Raw genomic sequence first — 20000 nt, 5'->3', positions numbered from 1 at the left:
AGCATTTAATGAAAATAACATCATTCCAACAGTCATACATGGTGGTAGTGTCATGGTCTGGGACTACTTCATGACCTGGACGACTTGCCGTAATTGATGGAACCATGAATTTTGTTCTCAACCAGAAAGTCCTAAAGGAGATTCACCGGCCATCAGTTCATGACATCAAGTTCAAGTGCACTTGAGTAAGCAGCAGGACAATTATCTGAAACACAACAGCAAGCCCACCTCTGAATGAAAAACACAAAATGAAGGTTTTGGAAGACTTACATCCGATAGAGATGCTGTGGCATGACCTTAAACAGGCCGGTCATCCTCGAAAACCCTCTAGAGTGGCTGAATTAAAACTATTTTGCAAAGTAGAGTGGGCCAAAATTCCTCCACAGCAATGTGAAAGACTCATTGCCAGTTATCGCAAACTCTTGATGGCAGTTGTTGCCGCTAAGAGTGGCACAACCAGTTATTAGGTTTAGGGAGCAATTTCTTTTTCACATAGGGCCAGGTAATAAAATCTTCTTTTAAAAACTGGATTTTGTATTTACTCCGGTTATATTTGTCTAATAATAAAAGTTGCTTGATGATCTGAAACATTTCAGTGTGACAAAGATGCAAAACACTTAAGAAATCAGGAAGGGGGAAAACACTTCACAACACTTGGTTCTTGATGAAACCAACCACTTTTACACATGTCACACATGAGCCTCAGAGAAATGTCCAAGTAAAAAGAGTACTTCTCCAAAAAACTATTTGTATCAAAATCTTGTTAATTATTCCTAAAAGTAACATCTATCATACTTCATGTAATGAAAAATAAATATTTTGTCTTTGACCACAAATGAAAAGGAAAGGTTTCAGGACTTCACTAGACAGTGTCAGTGTCCAAAGTCACTAATAAATGTCCTACATCGCCTGTTTATCTACATGTGTGCCTGCCTCTGTATGCTCTCTCAGGAGTGCCGCCGCCTGGGCCTGGGGTGATGGTCATGCAGCTCAGCGTCCCCAATGGACCACAGCCTTCCCAGAACCCTCCTCTGGTCCAGTGGAACCCATGCAAGTACTACAGCATAGAGCAGAGGCCCAGCAAGCCGGGAGAGCTCTACAAACCTGACAACACTCCTCAGGTACACACATGAAGCTCTTCTCAATCAGTGAGTGAAGTTATTTGTAAATGTGAAGGATGTCATGAATCGCACATCCAGGGATGTAGGGCTGATGGTGTTATCACATGATCAGGAGCATAGTACTCATGTGTCACACTATTTTATTTATTAATTTGTTCTGCTCGTGTCCAGGCCAGTACCCAGCTTACGAGTCCCATGGCCTCGCCCACTCAGTCTCCCACCCCGTCTCCCTCCGGCAGCGTCAACAGCGTCTGTCCAGGCCTGGGACCATTACCGCTTCTTTCTCAGTTTCCCCGACCAGGAGGACCAGCTCAAGGTACAAACGAACATCAAGGGGGGACGGTTGAAATACATAAACAGATATCTTACACACAGACACGACAGTATTTGATTAAATAACCTGCAATAAACACGTTTACAGAAATTACAAAAAACCAGTGACAGTGAAAATGGTACATATGCAGTCAGATGTCACAGATATACAACTGTATGGATATGAGCTCACACACTTGAATACACTTCACATTTGTGTATGTTGCTCATTCATTGCACATTAGCCCTGACTTTTACAACACGTGTCTGCCTCTATCAGATCTCATATCACACCCTCAACTTATGATCTGTTATTCTCTGCTGACTGCACTGCCCCTTTTTCTTTTACTAAATTTGAACCTCCCTTTTTTATCGAAACTCCTTGAAAAGGTAGTTTACAACCTGTTAACAGCTGTGCTGGATGAGCACAACATTCTTGAAACCTTCCAATCTGGTTTTAAAACTATGCACAGCACCGAAACTGCTCTCGTAAAAGTTTTTAACGATATATTTTTAGCAACAGATGCTGGTGACTGTGTGGTCCTTGTGCTTCTGGATTTAACAGCTGCCTTTGACACTGTGGACCATGATATTCTGGTGTCTTGTTTAGAGCGATGGGTGGGAATTATAGGCATAGCCCTAAAATGGTTTCAATCCTACTTGAAAGGTAGGACATTCAGTGTCAACTGTGGTGACTGTGTCTACCACGGCGCACCTGCAAGGCTCAATTCTAGGCCCTCTTCTCTTTTCCCTTTATCTCCTCCCACGTGGCTCAATACTTAGGAAACATGGCATCTCTTTCCATTGTTATGCAGATGACAGCCAGATCTATGTACCTTTTGAGTAAGGATGACACTCTCAGACCATTGTTTGCATGTCTAGAGGACATAAAGGCTCGGATGGCTCTCAAGTTTTAATGAAAACAAAACGGAGGTGATGGTTTTTAACGGCACCCCTGGGAGTCATTCCCCTCCTCACCTCGATCTAGGCCCCCTAGCTCAATATGTCAAGCCAACCGTCACTGACGTAGGAGTCAAAATTGATGCCGATATGAAACTGGATAAACACTTTGGGTTAGTGGTTAAATCTATTTTCTTTCAATTAAGACAGCTGGCTAAGCTGAAACCGATTCTTTCTAAGCATAATTTTGAGACCATTATACAAGCCTTTGTGACTACTAGACGAGATTACTGCAATGCACTTTTTGTTGGGATGAATGGATCGTCTCTCGCCCGTCTCCAGATGGTGCAAAACGCTGCAGCTCGTCTTCTAACGGGAACACGTAAATATGAAGACATCTCCCCAGTTCTACGCTCACTCCATTGGCTACCCATTCAATTTAGGATCGATTTTAAACTTCTTTTACTGACTTTTAAATCCTTGAATGGCCTTGCCCCCTGTTAGACCTTGTTTATCTGAGCTGCTTCATCCTTATACACCCACCTGTTTGCTCAGGTCAGTTGACAAACTTCTCCTGAGAGTGCCTAAAACTTGTCACAAACTTAAAGGGGACCGTGCTTTTGCAGTGGCAGCACCGAAATTGTGGAATGCCCTTCCTCTTACCATTAGACAGGCTTCGTCACTGTCTGATTTTAAAACTTGTCTTAAAATCCATCTCTTCCATATGGCTTTTGACCTTTGAGAATGACACTTTGTGCAACTTCGTGATTGCTGTTAAAGTGCTCTATAAATAAATTTTGATTGATTTATCCATCCATCGTCAACCGCTTATCCTGCGTACAAGGTCGCTGGGTGTCTGCCTTTATGGTTTTGACTATCATTCCTCTAGCTTGTGCTTATTTCTCAACGATCTGGAACAGAAGCAGTCAGAAAATCAGATAGATAGCTTTACCATACCAACTGTATGTTGGATGAGAACTCAAAAGCACACATTCAGTTATTAATAGTCTATCTGTTGTAAACAGCAATTAGATTAGTATGTGTGCGCAACCAATTACAGTAGGTCTGCTTTTACTTGTGATTGTAACCAACATTTCAGTTGTGTCCGCTTTTGGTTTTACCACTAAATAAGTTTAGATAATATGGATAAATTGGAGGTTTGTATACAACCTGTGTGATCGTCTTAGCCATGTCACCACATCCCTAAATCTCTGCAAATGTGTTATCGTAACCATTAGAAATGATGGTCCAAACTATAAAAATAACCAGGCTGTTTAAAAAATTAATTCTTCTTTTAGTTGACCGACAAATAAACACGAACTGCTGTTACAGCTGTGTGCTTGAACCCCTGCTCGAAATCTTTCTCCCATTTCCACAGCGACCCTCTAAACCTTGTCAGGTAGCTTTTGTCCCTGAGCCAATAGGCGTAATCATTTCACCTCATGTCAGCAGGTTTACATGACTGGCCCGGTCAAACCTCCTGTACCCAGACATGGCTTTAACCTCGTCCCTGTCCTTTGACCGATATGTGCACACTGAGCCACAACACCTTCACTGACAAATAGACCTGCTATTTGGAATGCACGATTACACACAAAAATACAGTCTTACGTCAGTCTGTGATCCATGTTGTATCACCAAGACAAAGGTCTTTTCTGAATAGTCTTCAAAACACCAAAATGAAAAAATACTGTAATAGTAAAAGTAGTGAGCTACATTAAATCAGTTGACCAATTTCTAATGGTTTGGGATAAAATAAAATTGCAAAATCTTCGTTAACTCTTCCATCACCTTTTTGACTGCGGTATGTTAGTGTATTCATTGCTATAACTCTCTTTATCCTGCCCTCTTGACCAGGTCCCTCTTGAAAAAGAGATTTTAATCTCAGTGAGATCTGGTTTGATAAAGAAAAAGAAAGTGTGGTGATTAAGGTTCACCTATGGCAATGGTACTCTAAAATTAAGTGTTTGCAGGACATCTTTTTCATTTTAACTTGTGATTTATGTTCTTTAGGTGACGGACGCTACTCTCTGTTGGGGCAGCCCCTCCAGTACAGCCTGTGCCCTCCTCCCCTCATGCATGGCCAGTCCTCCTACAGCTCTCATCAGGTCAGTACTAGCAGTCTTTTCTACTCAAAAACACCCTTCTACATGTTTAAATAAAAATATCACAACCGTAACAAGCGTTTGTGCATTTGTTAGTAGTCCCTGCAGAATTTCTTGGTTCTACGAATGAAGATGTTTTGTGAAGTTGGAGATCAGTCCCAACTTAAAGTCACATTCATAATATGTGGGCTGTGTGGAGACTGTTTGAACTCTTTCTTTGTAGCATGGTGTGTAACCAAGAGTTAATGAAGTTGCATACATTTTAAATGGCAGCCATATTACACTTTGACCTGACCATCATTCTCTCCCTGCTGCAGGCTTTAACACCTCTCTTGCGCCCACTAGTGCACCCTATGTTGCAAATGTTTGTGTTTCTGGTTACCCAAGACTAACTTTAAGGCTCCCTCTGATTGCTTCTACCCCCATCTAGTGTCATTTTGTGGAACTGCATTTTAATAACAAGCTTCAAAATATCTGTGTTGCTATGTGTTCAGGGACAAGGAGTAATGAAACACGGGACACGAGGGAAGAAACAAACACTCAAATCTGCATCAACAGATCTTGGCACCACTGATGTTGGTAAGTTAAGAGATTCGTCATCACAGACTACCATCCACTGTGTTGTCATAACATTTTTCTGCAGGTATTGTTTTCCACACTCCCATGTGGTCTAGTATTTTCAAAGAACTCTACCTAATATTTAATCCTTGTCAAGAATTCCAAGATAATTGGTAATTCATTCTCTTCTGAGCACAATGGCATCACAAGGATGGCAAAGTGTGTTGTTCAGGTATGTGTACAAAGTAGATACTAGAGGGCAGCAGTGTCTCGGTTATATCAGTTTAGTCAGTCTTCATCATCCTATATTGCAGAGTTTTCCTCACAGTCTCCTCCATCTGGTGTGGGCGCCATTAAATAAACTTTTAGTTGCTGAGAGTAAACTGACACGCTTGCACCACTGCATTCAAGTGCACCAAATTGGATTTCCTTTGGAGTATCCTGCTGGCAAACCATAATTCTCCAGAGCACTGCACACTGCAAAAAGTTTTTGGCTGAAACAGACGAGAAAACACACAGCATGTCTCTGGAACACGTGCTTCAGTCTCTAAAGACACAGCTTGAGCAATCAAGCCTGCTAGCATCTTATGTCTCTCTCTGACTCTCTTGGTTTCTCCTTTGTCCAGTGGTGAGTCGAGTACTCGAGGTAACGGACCTGCCAGAGGGGATATCGCGTCCAGAGGCTGAAAAGCTCTTCAACCAGCTGTCGATGTGTGGTGCCAAGATCCAGTGGCTGAAGGAACCCCAGGGAGGGCGAGGAGGAGCAGGAGGCTGTGGCTCCTGTCCAGGTGCAGGGCCTCCTGGGCCAGGAGTCACTGCGGCGTCCGGGGCCATCATGGGAGCAGGGGGAGCAAAGGGCGACAGCAACGACCCAGCTCACCTCTACACAGTAGTGGCGGTGTTCCCCAGCACCATGGCTGCCCAGAGTGCTTCCTTCAGACTTAACAACAGCGGGGCCAACCTCTTCAAACTGAGGGCCGCCAAAAAGAACTATGACCTGCGTGTGCTGGAGAGAGCCAGTTCTCAGTGAAAGGAAAAGAGAATGGGGGGAAACAAAGTCAAAGAGACAGAAAGAAAGACTCTTGGTGGAGTGGTGGAAAAGGAAGGAGGGCTGAGGGGGAACTGCTCTTAGTGTACAATTTAAAAACAAAACAAACCTTGAGTTAAATGATGTGTCAAATGTATAAAAGGGAAGAAGGTGTGAATCATGAGGTGGCTGGCGTTCGGTTGCAAATATGATTTTGTTGTTTGTTTTTATTCATTGTTTTTGTTTTGTATTTATATAGCAGAAGAGCACACAAGACACGCGAGCATGTGTTTCACTGTTGCCGAGGAATGTGTGCTGCCATTATACAAAAAACACATGCAATGCCACACATACACAAATACCAGGAGACACAAACAGACACAAATGCAGGCAACAGGGTCACGTAGCACATTACAACACACTGGACAGTCGACCTCAGTCAAACCTTTTCCTCCTCTTCCTCCTCCTCCCTCCGCTCTCCAAACCTCCCTCCTTTTTCTGCCAACGTTTTCTCTCCTTCCTCAACTCTCCATCACCCAGTCATCTCTTAATCTCACATATTTAGAAATTTTCATCACACAGTTGCGCACTCTCTCTGCTTTCACCCACTGCTCCCCCCTCTTTTCTTGCCATGTCTCATACTGCATCCTATCTTCCTCTGTCCCTTTCAAATACACTCACTGCTCTCTCCTCTCTTGCTTTCTGTTTGCCTTACTGCTGTTGTGGGTTTCTGTATTGCGCTGTTTTTTTCTCAAACACTTTTTTTCTTTTGTTTTTTGGGATTCAATATATTTATATAAGTGATGTAAGGAATAAAAGAAATCTATATATTCAGTGATTTTTCTTTCTTTCCCCCTGAGTGAAAAAGTTTAGGCCTTCCTTTATCTTTACTCCTTCCCTCTTCATCCCCCTCTCCTCTTCCCCACATTTGTTTCCTCCTTGCTGCCCTCTACCTCACTTCTTCGGTCCTCTCCTCTCTCCCACAACTGTCCCACATCCCCCCGCTCCACCCCGACGCCCCGTTGTGTTTGCGTTTTTCGTTGACAGCTGTGCAGAACGTATCAGAAGAAGTAGTTAAAGTGCACAATGATTGCATATGTCTACTGTAAATTTTATTTAATCTGTTATTTTTTGTTTGTTTTTAAAAATATAAAAGTCGAGAAAAAATCTATCAAAACACCTGTGTCATGTGGTTCATTGTTTGACTTTACTGAGGCTGACTCTGAAGTATGAGCTACGCAGAGCTATAATCCACTTTGCATATATACAGGTGGCAAAAAAAAACTTGCCTTAGTACTGTAAGGTGTTGGGCTACTCGCTGCAACAGCTTCAGCACTCATTGGTATAAGACAGGGGTTTTCAAAGTGTGAGACCTCCCTAGGGGTCTCCAAACAGTTTCAGGGGAGGCTCAGTGAATGGAAGTGAAACAATATACATTACTTATTGCATTAGCTATCAAAAGGAGATCAGATAGAATAACCTACATGTGTGAAAGTTCAGAGATACAGTAGTTTTTAAGAACTGTTTTCCCCCCCATCAGTCAGAAACTAATAAATGCCTTAGGACAGACATTTTTTGCGGGATCAAATAATATAATCATGATCCCATAAGCATCCAGGAATTGAACAAAACTTACCATCTTAACTAAAGATGTGGTCGGGGGGTGCCATTTCCCAAGTGTTGTCTGAAGGGAGGCCCGCAGTCTCAGGCTTTGAAAATCCCTGGTATAAGATATTCGTTCATTTGGGTTTGATGATGATGTTGGAGAAACATCTCTGACATTTCAGTCTAAAATCTTCCATAGGTGTTCAATTGGGTCATTGCAAAGGCCATAGCCTAAAATTCACATTTTTGTACTCAAAATAATGTTGCTCCTTGTGCCCTGTAAGGGAGCATCTACACTCTTTGTTTCCCTTCATTAATTCAGGTTTTTCTTTAATATATGACGATAATATGACTGTACTAACACATTCATGCTCCCCAGAGAAAAAAATAATTTTGATTTTAAATAGGGATACTGTATTTTTAGCCTTTTGTCTGAAATCTGATAAAACTGATGGTTGGAGCTGAACACAATTGTGTTAATGTGCTTTTAGGTTAAATTATCTAAACTTATTTTTCTATTCTTTCCAACATACCACCAGAACAAGCAGATAATTTACTACAAACCAGACAAATAACATTAGACTAATTTATAGACATTTTATTAAGAAAAAGAGGAGTAGTGAGAGGGGAGTCAAGGGTGGAAATGATTGGGTAGAAGAAAGAAGGTAAGGGGATGGGGATGGGGAAAAGGGAATGGAGGGAAGGGGGGGGGTTGGGTACTAGAGGGAAGGTTAGGAGAGTTGGAAAATCTAATGAAGGAGAATTAATATACATGTTTTTGATTGTTGGGGAAAACCGGAGCACCCAGAGAAAACCCATGCAAACACAGTGAGAACATGTGTGGCAACAGTGTAAACCACTGTGCTGCTTGTTAGGAGAGGTCAGAGTGGAGCAAAAAGGGAGGGAAGGGGAATAGCGAGAGGCAATAGAGTAGGGTTTGGGGTTGGTTAAGTAGGGTGGAAGGGTGTCACTCGTTTGTCACATCTTCATTGAAGGAGCATAGAACAGCTGGAATCTCTTTAGCAAAGAAGGCCTTTTGGCCTGGACAGCCTGATCTTGAGATAACGCCTTCTTGTCCTTTTAAGATAATTTAAACAAAACAACAAGGTAAGTACAAAGCTAAAAAAATGAATTTGCCAACCAAGCAATGTTGAGGCCAACTGAATGTGTTTGGCTCTGAAGATGTTTCATGTCACAATCACTGGTGAATGCACTCAAATTCTTAAGTAAAACAAAACAATCAAAGACTAAATTTAGTACTACAATGAGAAAACCTTCTATTGCAAGCAAAAGTTCCTCATACACTACTTTCATTAAGTAAGAGTAATCAATTTTATCAGTAAAAAGATGTGTTGCTTTTCTCAGCCTGGATCTCATTGACATCAGTGTCAGAAGCAGTTTGTCCCAACATCACTGACGGTTCCCATCACATGCAGAGTCACTGGCCTGCAACAAGAAGAGCTTCTCACCTTGTTCTGCATTTCGAACAGCAGTGGGCTATCTCGGTAATCTGTGACTTCCTCCTCCAGATGAGCCTCTGGCTGGACCTTATTCTTCCGCCATTTCCGCCCAAAGCTCCAACATGGCGATTTCTTCATGTGAACTTTTTTGTGATGTGCACTGGCCACTCTGTCATCTTTAGTCTCATGACCAGAGTGTTTCTGTGTCCTTTCAGTCTGAATTGTCTTCTTACTTGCAGTACCTAGACCTGTGAGGAAAGAATTCATTACCTGGGTAACTCCTGCCAACATCTCCTTGCATGCTCCACAAGTTGAGAACTGGCAGCAGGTAGCAGCATGGACATTGGAAGTTCCTCCAGCCAGTGAGGCTTGTATCGTCTCTGACAAAACAGGGTTGACTTCATCTGTGATCGATTTCACAATGGCCAACGTGAAAGCCTCGCCAAAGGAACCTTTCAAACTCTGCTGGATGTTATCCTGTCCTGTCACATTCTCCCAGAAATGCTGTAAGGGCAAGTTCTGACCAACAGTCTCTGTCCCACATACAGGGGAAAAGGCAGAACCTCTCTTAGTCATATTGTATGGAGGAGGAAATTCATCAATGGGTTTTGATAGCATATTGGTGATCGCCTCTATTATGAGCCTGATAACCTCTGTACCAAAGTCAACCAGTTTCTTCTTCACGTCCATGTTATAAACACCGTTGCTCATTTCGCTCCGCTGCCTTAAAAACGAAGTTGAAACGAAGTTAAAACACAAAAACAAAAATTTTCACGTCACAATATTATTCAACTGAGTTTCAGTGAGAAAGTTAGATGACCTACCTTTCAGTAAAATTGTCAAAGAATCCCTTGATTATGGTGTACAAGGTGTTTTTCAGGCCAGTGAGCTGAGCTTCTGCTGCTGCGCTGCTGTCCCCTTGAGAACCTTTAAAATAGTCTTTGTACAGGTCTTTCTCTGTTTCTGAGCTGGTGGTGGATGGTTTTGTGTCTGAAGACCTTTCTTCGCCATGATCTACTTGTGTGATGTCCTCATCCTCAACATCCACAAGTTCCAGAGGGACAGAGCTTAGGTCTGCTTTTGTCGTATCCCTTATGTCCTCCCTACAGCACATTAAGGCAGTGGGAGACGTGTCATCAGGAAATCGAGATCCTGGTTTTGTCAAGTGAGTGTCTTTAGATGTTGCATCCATTTCTGTGACCAGGTTGTTGTCATTGATTGACTCCATGAAACCCTTGGGTGTGACATCCTTATTTGCCACAGTTCCTGGGGTTGAGTCCCTGTTAATGTCTTTCTCTGTGACTGAAGACCTCTCTGTGTGATGCTCTGCTGGTGGTGATGAGCTGGTGGTGGATGGTTTTGAGGAGGGTTTTGATGGTTTCTCTTCTGGAGTGACATCGTCATCTTCCACATCCACCCCTTCCAGAGGACCTGAGCGTAGGTCTGATTTTGTTGCATCCCTGATATCCTCACTGGAATACATTGAGCCAGTGGGAGATTTCTCTTCAGGACGTGGAGAGCCAGATTTCAAGTCACTGTTGTCTGAACCACCAGCCTCATCCAAATCTGGGTCTGTTTCGAGGTGGTCCATTTTCTTTTGTCTCGATCTGAAGCTGTGCTTCCATATGGACTTGATCTTCTTATACATCTTGCTGCCATGTCTGTCAGCAGATTTCTCTTCTGTCCTGTCAGAATCACAAGGCCCCTGTGTACTGACAGTCGGAGAGGACTTACAGACATCTTTCTCTTTCTCCTGAGAAGGTGAATCCATCTTAGTGAAGGACATCTCTCTAAGAAATGGAGATCCTGGTCTTGCCAAATGAATGTCTTTAGATTTTGCATCCATTTCTGTGACCAGGTTGTCCTCAATGAATGACTGCGTGACACCCTCGGGTGTCACATCCTTATCTGCCACAGTTCCTGGGGTTGAGTCCCTGTACAGGTCTTTCTCTGTGACTGAAGACCACTCTGTGTGATGCTCTGATGGTGGTGATGAGCTGGTGGTGGATGGTTTTGAGGAGGGTTTTGATGGTTTCTCTTCCGGAGCGACATCCTCATCCTCCACATCCACCAGTTCCAGAGGAACTGAGTAGAGGTCTGCTTTTGTTGCATCCCTGATGTCCTCACTGGAACACATTGAGCCAGTGGGAGATTTCTCTTCAGGACGTGGAGAGCCAGGTTTCCTGTCACTGCTGTCTGAACTGTCTGACCCACCAGCCTCAACTGAATCTTGTTCTTCGAGGTGGTCCGTTTTCTTTTGTCTCCATCTGAAGCTGTGCTTCCATATGGACATGATCTTCTTATACATCTTGCTGCCATGTCTGTCAGCAGATTTCTCTTCTGTCCTGTCAGAATCACAAGGCCCCTGTGTACTGACAGTCGGAGAGGACTTACAGACATCTTTCTCTTTCTCCTGAGAAGGTGAATCCATCTTAGTGAAGGACATCTCTCTAAGAAATGGAGATCCTGGTCTTGCCAAATGAATGTCTTTAGATTTTGCATCCATTTCTGTGACCAGGTTGTCCTCAATGAATGACTGCGTGACACCCTCGGGTGTCACATCCTTATCTGCCACAGTTCCTGGGGTTGAGTCCCTGTACAGGTCTTTCTCTGTGACTGAAGACCACTCTGTGTGATGCTCTGATGGTGGTGATGAGCTGGTGGTGGATGGTTTTGAGGAGGGTTTTGATGGTTTCTCTTCCGGAGCGACATCCTCATCCTCCACATCCACCAGTTCCAGAGGAACTGAGTAGAGGTCTGCTTTTGTTGCATCCCTGATGTCCTCACTGGAACACATTGAGCCAGTGGGAGATTTCTCTTCAGGACGTGGAGAGCCAGGTTTCCTGTCACTGCTGTCTGAACTGTCTGACCCACCAGCCTCAACTGAATCTTGTTCTTCGAGGTGGTCCGTTTTCTTTTGTCTCCATCTGAAGCTGTGCTTCCATATGGACATGATCTTCTTATACATCTTGCTGCCATGTCTGTCAGCAGATTTCTCTTCTGTCCTGTCAGAATCACAAGGCCCCTGTGTACTGACAGTCGGAGAGGACTTACAGACGTCTTTGTCATCATCCTGAGAAGGTGAATCCATCTTGATGAAGGACATCTCCCTAAGAAATGGAGATCCTGGTCTTACCAAATGAATGTCTTTAGATTTTGCATCCATTTCTGTGACCAGGTTGTCCTCAATAAATGACTTCGTGACACCCTCATGTGTGACTTCCTTATCTGCCACAGTTCCTGGGGTGGAGTCTCTGTACAGGTCCTTGTCTGTGACTGAAGACTTCTCTGTGTGATGCTCTGCTGGTGGTGATGAGCTGGTGATGGATGGTTTTGAAGAGAGTTTTGATGGCTTCTCTTCTGGAGCGACATCCTCATCCACCTTATCCACCTCTTCCAGAGGAACTGAGCGTTGGTCTGATTTTGTTGCATCCCTGATGTCCTCACTGGAACACATTGAGCCAGTGGGAGATTTCTCTTCAGGACGTGGAGAGCCAGATTTCAAGTCATTACTGTCTGACCCACCAGTCTCATCCAAATCTGGGTCTGTTTCGAGGTGGTTCATTTTCTTTTGTCTCCATCTGAAGCTGTGCTTCCATATGGACTTGATCTTCTTATACATCTTGCTGCCATGTCTGTCAGCAGATTTCTCTTCTGTCCTGTCAGAATCACAAGGCCCTTGTGTACTGACAGTCGGAGAGGACTTACAGACATCTTTGTCATCCTCCTGAGAAGGTGAATCCATCTTGATGAAGGACATCTCTCTAAGAAATGGAGATCCTGGTGTTACCAAATGAATGTCTTTAGATTTTGCATCCATTTCTGTGACCAGGTTGTCCTCAATAAATGACTTCGTGACACCCTCATGTGTGACTTCCTTATCTGCCACAGTTCCTGGGGTGGAGTCTCTGTACAGGTCCTTGTCTGTGACTGAAGACTTCTCTGTGTGATGCTCTGCTGGTGGTGATGAGCTGGTGATGGATGGTTTTGAAGAGAGTTTTGATGGTTTCTCTTCTGGAGCGACATCCTCATCCTCCACATCCACCATTTCCAGAGGAACTGAGTAGAGGTCTGCTTTTGTTGCATCCCTGATGTCCTCACTGGAACACACTGAGCCAGTGGGAGATTTCTCTTCAGGACGTGGAGAGCCAGATTTCAAGTCATTACTGTCTGACCCACCAGTCTCATCCAAATCTGGGTCTGTTTCGAGATGGTTCATTTTCTTTTGTCTCCATCTGAAGCTGTGCTTCCATATGGACTTGATCTTCTTATACATCTTGCTGCCATGTCTGTCAGAAGATTTCTCCTCTGTCCTGTCAGAATCACAAGGCCCCTGTGTACTGACAGTCGGAGAGGACTTACAGCCATCTTTGTCTTCCTCCTGAGAAGGTGAATCCATCTTAGTGAAGGACATCTCTCTACGAAATGGAGATCCTAGTCTTGCCAAATGAATGTCTTTAGATTTTGCATCCATTTCTGTGACCAGGTTGTCCTCAATAAATGACTGTGTGACACCCTCGGGTATCACATCCTTATCTGCCACAGTTTCTGGGGTTGAGTCCCTGTACAGGTCTTTCTCTGTGACTGAAGACCACTCTGTGTGATGCTCTGATGGTGGTGATGAGCTGGTGGTGGATGGTTTTGAGGAGGGTTTTGATGGTTTCTCTTCTGGAGCGACATCCTCATCCTCCACATCCACCATTTCCAGAGGAACTGAGTAGAGGTCTGCTTTTGTTGCATCCCTGATGTCCTCACTGGAACACACTGAGCCAGTGGGAGATTTCTCTTCAGGACGTGGAGAGCCAGGTTTCCTGTCACTGCTGTCTGAACTGTCTGAACCACCAGCCTCATCTGAATCTTGTTCTTCAAGGTGGTCCGTTTTCTTTTGTCTCGATCTGAAGCTGTGCTTCCATATGGACTTGATCTTCTTATACATCTTGCTGCCATGTCTGTCAGCAGATTTCTCCTCTGTCCTTTCAGAATCACAAGGCCCCTGTGTACTGACAGTCGGAGAGGACTTACAGACATCTTTGTCATCCTCCTGAGAAGGTGAATCCATCTTGGTGAAGGACATCTCTCTAAGAATTGGAGATCCTGGTGTTACCAAATGAATGTCTTTAGATTTTGCATCCATTTCTGTGACCAGGTTGTCCTCAATAAATGACTGCGTGAGACCCTTGGGTGTGACATCCTTATCTGCCACAGTTCCTGGGGTGGAGTCTCTGTACAGGTCCTTGTCTGTGACTGAAGACTTCTCTGTGTGATGCTCTGCTGGTGGTGATGAGCTGGTGATGGATGGTTTTGAAGAGAGTTTTGATGGCTTCTCTTCTGGAGCGACATCCTCATCCACCTTATCCACCTCTTCCAGAGGAACTGAGCGTTGGTCTGATTTTGTTGCATCCCTGATGTCCTCACTGGAACACATTGAGCCAGTGGGAGATTTCTCTTCAGGACGTGGAGAGCCAGATTTCAAGTCACTACTGTCTGACCCACCAGTCTCATCCAAATCTGGGTCTGTTTCGAGGTGGTCCATTTTCTTTTGTCTCGATCTGAAGCTGTGCTTCCATATGGACTTGATCTTCTTATACATCTTGCTGCCATGTCTGTCAGCAGATTTCTCCTCTGTCCTTTCAGAATCACAAGACCCTTGTGTACTGACAGGTGGAGAGGACTTACAGACATCTTTGTCATCCTCCTGAGAAGGTGAATCCATCTTAGTGAAGGACATCTCTCTAAGAAATGGAGATCCTGGTCTTGTCAAATGAATGTCTTTAGATTTTGCATCCATTTCTGTGACCAGGTTGTCCTCAATAAATGACTGCGTGAGACCCTTGGGTGTGACATCCTTATCTGCCACAGTTCCTGGGGTGGAGTCCCTGTACAGGTCTTTCTCTGTGACCAAAGACCTCTCTGTGTGATGCTCTGATGATGGTGATGAGCTGGTGATGGATGGTTTTGAAGAGAGTTTTGATGGTTTCTCTTCTGGAGCAACATTCTCATCCTCCTCATCCACCCGTTCCAGAGTAACTGAGTAGAGGTCTGATTTTGTTGCATCCCTGATGTCCTCACTGGAACACATTGAGCCAGTGGGAGATTTCTCTTCAGGACGTGGAGATCCAGGTTTCATGTCACTGCTGTCTGAACTGTCTGAACCACCAGCCTCATCTGAATCTTGTTCTTCGAGGTGGTCCGTTTTCTTTTGTCTCCATCTGAAGCTGTGCTTCCATATGGACTTGATCTTCTTATACATCTTGCTGCCATGTCTGTCAGCAGATTTCTCTTCTGTCCTGTCAGAATCACAAGGCCCCTGTGTACTGACAGTCGGAGAGGACTTACAGACATCTTTGTCATCCTCCTGAGAAGGTGAATCCATCTTGATGAAGGACATCTCTCTAAGAAATGGAGTTCCTGGTCTTACCAAATGAATGTCTTTAGATTTTGCATCCATTTCTGTGACCAGGTTGTCCTCAATGAATGACTCCATGACACCCTTGGGTGTGACATCCTTATCTGCCACAGTTCCTGGGGTGGAGTCTCTGTACAGGTCTTTCTCTGTGACTGGAGACCTCTCCTTGCGATGCTCTGCTGGTGGTGATGAGCTGGTGGTAGATAGTTTTGAGGAGGGTTTTGATGGTTTCTTTTCTGGCATGACATCCTCTTCATCCACACCCAACCGTTCCAGGGGGGCAGAACTTAGGTCTGCTTTTGTTGCATCCCTGAGGTCCTCACCGGAGCGCATTGAATCAGTTGGAGATGTCTCTTCAGGACATGGAGAGCCAGCTTCCTTGTCACTGCTGTCTGACCCACTAGCCTCATCCAAATCTTGTTTTTCTTCGAGGTGGTCCTTTTTCTTTTGTCTCCATCGGAAGCTGCGCCTCAATACAGACTTGATCTTCTTATACATCTTGCTGCCATGTCTGTCAGAAGATTTCTCATCTGTTCTTTCAGAATCACTAGACGTCTGTGTACTGACAGCTGGAGAGGACTTACAGACATCTTCATCATCCTGAGAAGAGTCTACAGCTGTGACCAGTTTGTCCTTCTTGATTATCTCCATGACACCTTTTGGTGTAACAGCCTCTGCCACAGTTCCTGGTGTTGAAAACATCTTGGAAACCATGTCTTCCTGGGTGACTTCCTGTGTCTGTCCTTGGTGCTCGGCAAATACTCTCCGGAGGCTAAAAAATCTTTGCAACTGCCGAGAACAACAAGCCGCTGAGGATTTGTCATCAGCCTCTGACTTTGGTTGTTCCTCGGCTTCCCACCTGGATATAGATTGCATTAGCTCATTAATATTTCCCATGGCCTGGTCCAGTATCTCCTCGACGAACATGCTAGCAATCTCGGAGGTTACTGATGTGGCTGAGGAAGCAGAGGAATCCGTCTCATCGCTTTCCCTGATGTTAGAGAGTCTTGATGTTGACCCTGTCTCTTTATCTTTGACACTTTCTGCCTCATTCTCCATTTTAACTGGATCCAGAGGGCGTTGTCTGGTATTTTCATTCTATTGGGGAAAAAAACATACAGTGGTAAAATGTTAAGATTGAGCTTCTAATTGTTCTCCTGTTGCTATCACAATGCACAAGTGGAGCATTGTATAACATTGTGATAACTACATATCACTGCACAATTGTTAATTTTATTGTTTGTAGTCAATTTCCCAGATCAATTTCTATTCATCCATCTCCTACACATAAAATGTTACGCAAGCTGTTAAAAATTACATCTCTCTCATTTGTTCACTTTTTGCTTAATTTCTTTCTTCTGCTTTTCCCAATTGATATGATCTCATCAATATAATACTTTATTTAATTTTTAGAGAAGCAAAAGATAATTTAACTTCACTCCAGTCTGTTGAACAGATACACTACACAGTTTTAATTAATAAAAATACAGCTGTCAACACCAGCTGTCCTACACTCACAAATGAACACCAACTGACTTTACTACACTCCATTTTCTCTGTTTTAAACAACTCATCTCTAAACTACTGTGAAGTCTTTTTTTTTTTATGATTTATAACACGTGTTATCACGTGACTGAAGTCCCATAGTGAGCCATCTTCATTCGCTGATGAAGAAGATAGATCAAAGTTATTATCATTATTATAAAATTATTTTGTGACACGTGCAGTCATCGTTTATAGCAAATTCACTGCTAATTAACAGAAAAGTATGTTTGCAAAGTCAGTATAACTGTTGCAACTGTTAAAGCAGAGTCCGTTCAGTACAGTATCTCCTATCCCTTGCATGCATAGTGTCAGACTTTACCATATGGTTCCATTTTTAGATTTCCATTAACCAAAACACACTACTGCGGCATATTAAAATATTAATAAATATATAAAACTAATAAGTCACAGAGTGGCCCTTGCCAATGTTCCTTTATTATATTATTAGATCATTATTAGGGATGCACTAAAGTTGTAAGCTGTTGGATATTTACATTTTAACTTCTACACATAGAGTTGTTTGGTTTATTCTAAAAACAAAATGCATCATACTGGTAATTTGTTTTGTATGTAAACTCTCAATCTTAAAAGTAACTAAAGCTGTAAAATAGTGCAGTAAAAAGTACAAATTCCCCTTTAAAATGTAGTTGGAGTGAACTGGAGTAGAAATGTAATGTAACCTGGAAAATACCCTTGATACTTGATTTAATTTGTAAATCAATACCTTTTTATGTTGAGACATCTTCAGACTTTCTTTCTTCCTCTCTACGTCTTTCATTTCTTTCCATATATTGACCATACTTTCTTGAGTTAAAGTGATAAATTGTCTGTGTGGCTGAAATGTTCTCAGTTCAAAGTCCAGGACAGAAATGAGGATTTTCTGTGAAGATTCTCTGACTGCATTCTGAGTGATGAAACAAAGTGATGACTGACAGTGTTCAGAATCTGGTGGTTCTGTTCCGTTCTAACACGCACACACACACACACACACACACACACACACACACACACACGCATAAACGTAAATAAAAAAAAAACATAAGCAAGTTTATAACACATACAACACACATATATCATCAAACATTACAGTATAACTCCTGAAGACACATTTTATATAGTGACTATGGATGCTTCTCAGGATGAGTCAAAATTGTAGATAACTACATGAGTAAACACTTAGAAAGACCTCATGTCTGCTTACAGTTCCTTGTTTTTAAGAAGTGAGACTTGGTTAAAATGCCTTGGGCTGTATAATGTACCATTAATCCCTGTTTTTAGTCAGAAAACATGGGGACAGAGCAACAGGAATGACATGCAATAAAGATGCTTGGCTGGAATCAGACCAGAGAAGTTTTCAGTTACATAGTACACATCTAGGCCAAGGGGGCACACCCTTTTCTTAAATGGTTTTATTGAAAGAACAGATTTTAAAGCTTGACTCAAGTCTCACAAATAATTTAACACTCTGCTGTCTTCTCCACATTCTTACATACACACTTGTGCTGTATAAACACAAAGCACATTAAAAAAAACCCACAGCCAGTGGCCATAAGGAGCCCAGAATCACAATCTCACATACACTTAAATATGTGCATATAGTATTTTCAGTTCCCTAACAAGAATCAAGCCATGCCAAGAGTAGCCTTAAACATACAGGTGGGGGACAAATTAAAACCTGAATAAAGGAGTGGAGAAACATATCAAATGCAGATGTTTCTGTGCACCAGGGCTCACTGAATTGTTTGGTGAATTTTAAAGTGATGTAAATAAAATTATATGGCCTTTACAGTCATCACATATCAAACCCAGTTTAACACCTACATAATATTTTGGGCCAATATTTATGGCAATGCGCTCCACTGCCATCTCCATGAGACCAGATGATATAATATAAACTTTCATCTTCATCTTTTTAGTGATGTCTTTGACTGTCCATACTAAGACACTTCATGTTTGTTTTTCCTTTCATTTGTAACCCATTTGCATTTTAAACCCACCTATTTTGTATCCAGACCTATGATACATTAAAATATACGGTATGTACATTAAGTACATTATTATAAGGATCCAAGTATCCATCTTATTTGCAATCTAGCTGTAATATGTACTCCAGTCAGTTTGCCTCTTTTAACCTTTGTTTCCATTGCTCCACAGATTGTGGATTATGTTTAAACCAGTTAAGTGTGAACTTTTGAGTTGTTACTGGAACGCAGCTCAACTTACATTCATGGAAGAGGCTCTTGCGTATAAAAGTTTGTGTGATACGTTCTGTGTGAAAATGGACATTTTGTGATTTAAACAGGTTAATTTAACTAAACATTTTATTCACAGTGCTTCACTGAATGTAATGTTCATCTTCTGGTGATGATATATTTAAAATCCCAAAACAAACAACTGACAAAGTCCACAAATTGTTTGTGTGTGTGATAATAATCTTAACTTTGCTGAGTGAGGAAGCAGAAGCTGGGCACTCTAGGTTTTTTTAACCCTTCAGCTGGGAGAGCTTCTCAGCATTTAAAGTTCTCAGCTGTCCCAAACAGTCACATGTACACACACACACATACACACACACACACACACACACACACACACCAAACTGAGGGCTGGGCTGGGTTGGCATGCAGGCATTTCTCATCCCAATCTCCCACCTGTTGGAGTCTCATTTACTAAGTTGAACATGCAAAGGACTGGACAACAGAGCTCGCAGAAAAAGCCAGAAAGTGTCCCAAGAAGATTCAAGCTCCAGAGTTTCGCTCCTGACGGCACAAAGTGTGTAAGGGCTTGAAGTGGAATACAAGTTTCACGGTCAGTTGACAGCTTTTGCATAAATGTACATCCAGAATAATGATCTACCCTCCCGTAATCACTTTTTAACATCTTACTAATTATTTTCTTGTTCGTTTCCTTAACATTTATTCTAACATGCAGAGAAACTGGGGGGGGGGGGGGGGGGCCCCTCGG

The 20000-nt window shown here is 42.8% G+C and overlaps 2 protein-coding genes across 13 annotated transcripts in view; one reads left to right on the top strand and one right to left on the bottom strand.

Moving 5' to 3' along the window:
- The window catches only part of LOC123957015 (R3H domain-containing protein 2), a 74336-nt gene extending 67136 nt beyond the window's left edge, over positions 1 to 7200 (top strand). For all 10 annotated transcript variants that reach the window (XM_046029615.1, XM_046029612.1, XM_046029605.1 and 7 more), the window contains 5 exons: positions 952 to 1121; positions 1293 to 1437; positions 4347 to 4441; positions 4933 to 5017; positions 5623 to 7200. In XM_046029615.1, coding sequence (XP_045885571.1) covers positions 952 to 1121; positions 1293 to 1437; positions 4347 to 4441; positions 4933 to 5017; positions 5623 to 6026 — 899 coding nt within the window. In that variant the 3' untranslated portion in view covers positions 6027 to 7200. The remainder of the gene's footprint in view (positions 1 to 951; positions 1122 to 1292; positions 1438 to 4346; positions 4442 to 4932; positions 5018 to 5622) is intronic.
- A 1011-nt stretch (positions 7201 to 8211) lies between these two features.
- LOC123957012 (microtubule-associated protein 1B-like) lies at positions 8212 to 17931 on the bottom strand. Of its 3 annotated transcripts, none has more exons than XM_046029602.1 (5): positions 17764 to 17930; positions 14285 to 16592; positions 9913 to 12970; positions 9098 to 9812; positions 8212 to 8705 (listed from the first exon to the last, which is right to left on the bottom strand). In XM_046029602.1, the coding sequence occupies exons 1-5, from the start codon at positions 17836 to 17838 to the stop codon at positions 8607 to 8609; spliced, it is 6255 nt and encodes a 2084-aa protein (XP_045885558.1). In that variant the 5' UTR covers positions 17839 to 17930; the 3' UTR covers positions 8212 to 8606. The 3 variants fall into 3 exon arrangements, with proteins under 3 accessions (XP_045885558.1, XP_045885557.1, XP_045885556.1); XM_046029601.1 differs by having other exon boundaries at positions 9913 to 14438; positions 15102 to 16592; XM_046029600.1 differs by having other exon boundaries at positions 9913 to 16592; positions 17764 to 17931.
- Positions 17932 to 20000: the final 2069 nt, after the last annotated feature.

Source organism: Micropterus dolomieu, linkage group LG18, assembly GCF_021292245.1.
Source record: "Micropterus dolomieu isolate WLL.071019.BEF.003 ecotype Adirondacks linkage group LG18, ASM2129224v1, whole genome shotgun sequence".
Classification (NCBI taxonomy): Eukaryota; Metazoa; Chordata; class Actinopteri; order Centrarchiformes; family Centrarchidae; genus Micropterus; species Micropterus dolomieu.
The sequence above is the reverse complement of the archived record's forward strand: the minus strand, read 5'-3'. Positions and strand labels throughout refer to the sequence as shown.